General features: G+C 56.5%; 1 protein-coding gene across 1 annotated transcript in view; it reads right to left on the bottom strand.

Moving 5' to 3' along the window:
* NKD1 (naked cuticle homolog 1 (Drosophila)) overlaps positions 1-726 on the bottom strand; it is an 80,092-nt gene extending 79,366 nt beyond the window's left edge. Inside the window, exon 1 of the mRNA XM_006777061.2 lies at positions 597-726. Within this exon, the coding sequence (XP_006777124.1) occupies positions 597-726 (130 nt within the window). The remainder of the gene's footprint in view (positions 1-596) is intronic.
* Between the last annotated feature and the right edge of the window lie 549 nt (positions 727-1,275).

The following is a 1,275-nucleotide window of genomic DNA, read 5'->3' as shown; positions in this document are numbered from 1 at the left end:
TTGTTTGCCTCCTGGTGCCAGGCACACTTCAGGCCTTTTCAAGAAAATGTCTGTCGAATCCGAATAACCATCATTTCTCTCCAAGTACAAATGTATTCAGCGCGGGAGTCAGACAATGGTGCAGGCACTTTTCCTGAGATAACGGTTGTATCTCGGTGTGCCGGAGACATGCTGCATGCATGGCACTGGTCACACACGACGTGAAGACAGCTGTGTGCAAGGACGGAGAAATTAGCAAATCAATCCATGTTCCCCCTTCCAGGACATTCTTTTTTTTAATCCTCACCTGAGGATATTTTTTCCATTGGTTTTTTTTTCTTAGAGAGAGGGGAGGGGAGGGAAGAGGAGAGAGAGAGAGACAAACATTGATGTGAGAGAGACACATCAATTGGTTGCCTCTCATTCGCACTCAGACCGGGGCTGGGGATCAAGCCTGCAACCAAGGTATGGGCCCTTGACTGGGAATCAAACCCATGACCCTTTGGTCCATAGGTCGGCGTTCTAACCACTGAGCACCACTGGCCAGGGCCATGGCATTCTTAAGTGATGCCATCTCTTTTTCTGGTTTTCATCCAGCATGTGTATGACAACCTCACCTGTATACACCAGCTCCGGCACCCCCAGCTCCTGCACCCCCACCTCCTGCACCCCTGGCTCCTGCACTCCCACCTCCTGCACCCCCAGCTCCTGCACCCCCACCTCCTGCGCCCCCAGCTCCTGCACCATCAGGGCAAATGTCCACACAGCAAAACGGACACAGGACGTCTCAGTGTCATTAGGAAACTCGCTCTGACCTTGCCGACCCCCTGAAAGGGTCTGGGGGACCCAGGCCTTCTCAGACCACACTAAGTTTCTCTTCAGCATTTCCTTCCATAAGTATACGAACATGCACGCACACGCACGCACACGCACACACATGCCTCTAGCATTTGAACGGTTAAAGGCATGTGGATACCAAACAGAAGAAGGGTGCCACGGCAGGAGAAAGGCCGGCCCGCGGAGCCGCGTGCACTGAGGCTGGCGAACAAGTGGTGGCATTGTCTCTCCTCCCGGGTCTCGCCAAGGCCAGGGGCAGCGGCTGGCATGGGAGATGGTGTTTGGAGGCCGCCCCCAGCCTGCCACAGCCCTTCCTGCACAGATGGCAGAAGTCCTCACCCGACGGGCCGCGCGCGAGCAAGGCACACAGCTCGAGGCGGTCAGCAGAGCTGGGCCCTGGGGTTGCCTGGCGCCAAGGGGCAGGGAGACCCTGGGCAAGCTCTCACCCCGCCCCCACCC

This window comes from Myotis davidii, unplaced genomic scaffold (assembly GCF_000327345.1).
Source record: "Myotis davidii unplaced genomic scaffold, ASM32734v1 scaffold328, whole genome shotgun sequence".
Classification (NCBI taxonomy): domain Eukaryota; kingdom Metazoa; phylum Chordata; class Mammalia; order Chiroptera; family Vespertilionidae; genus Myotis; species Myotis davidii.
The sequence above is the reverse complement of the archived record's forward strand: the minus strand, read 5'-3'. Positions and strand labels throughout refer to the sequence as shown.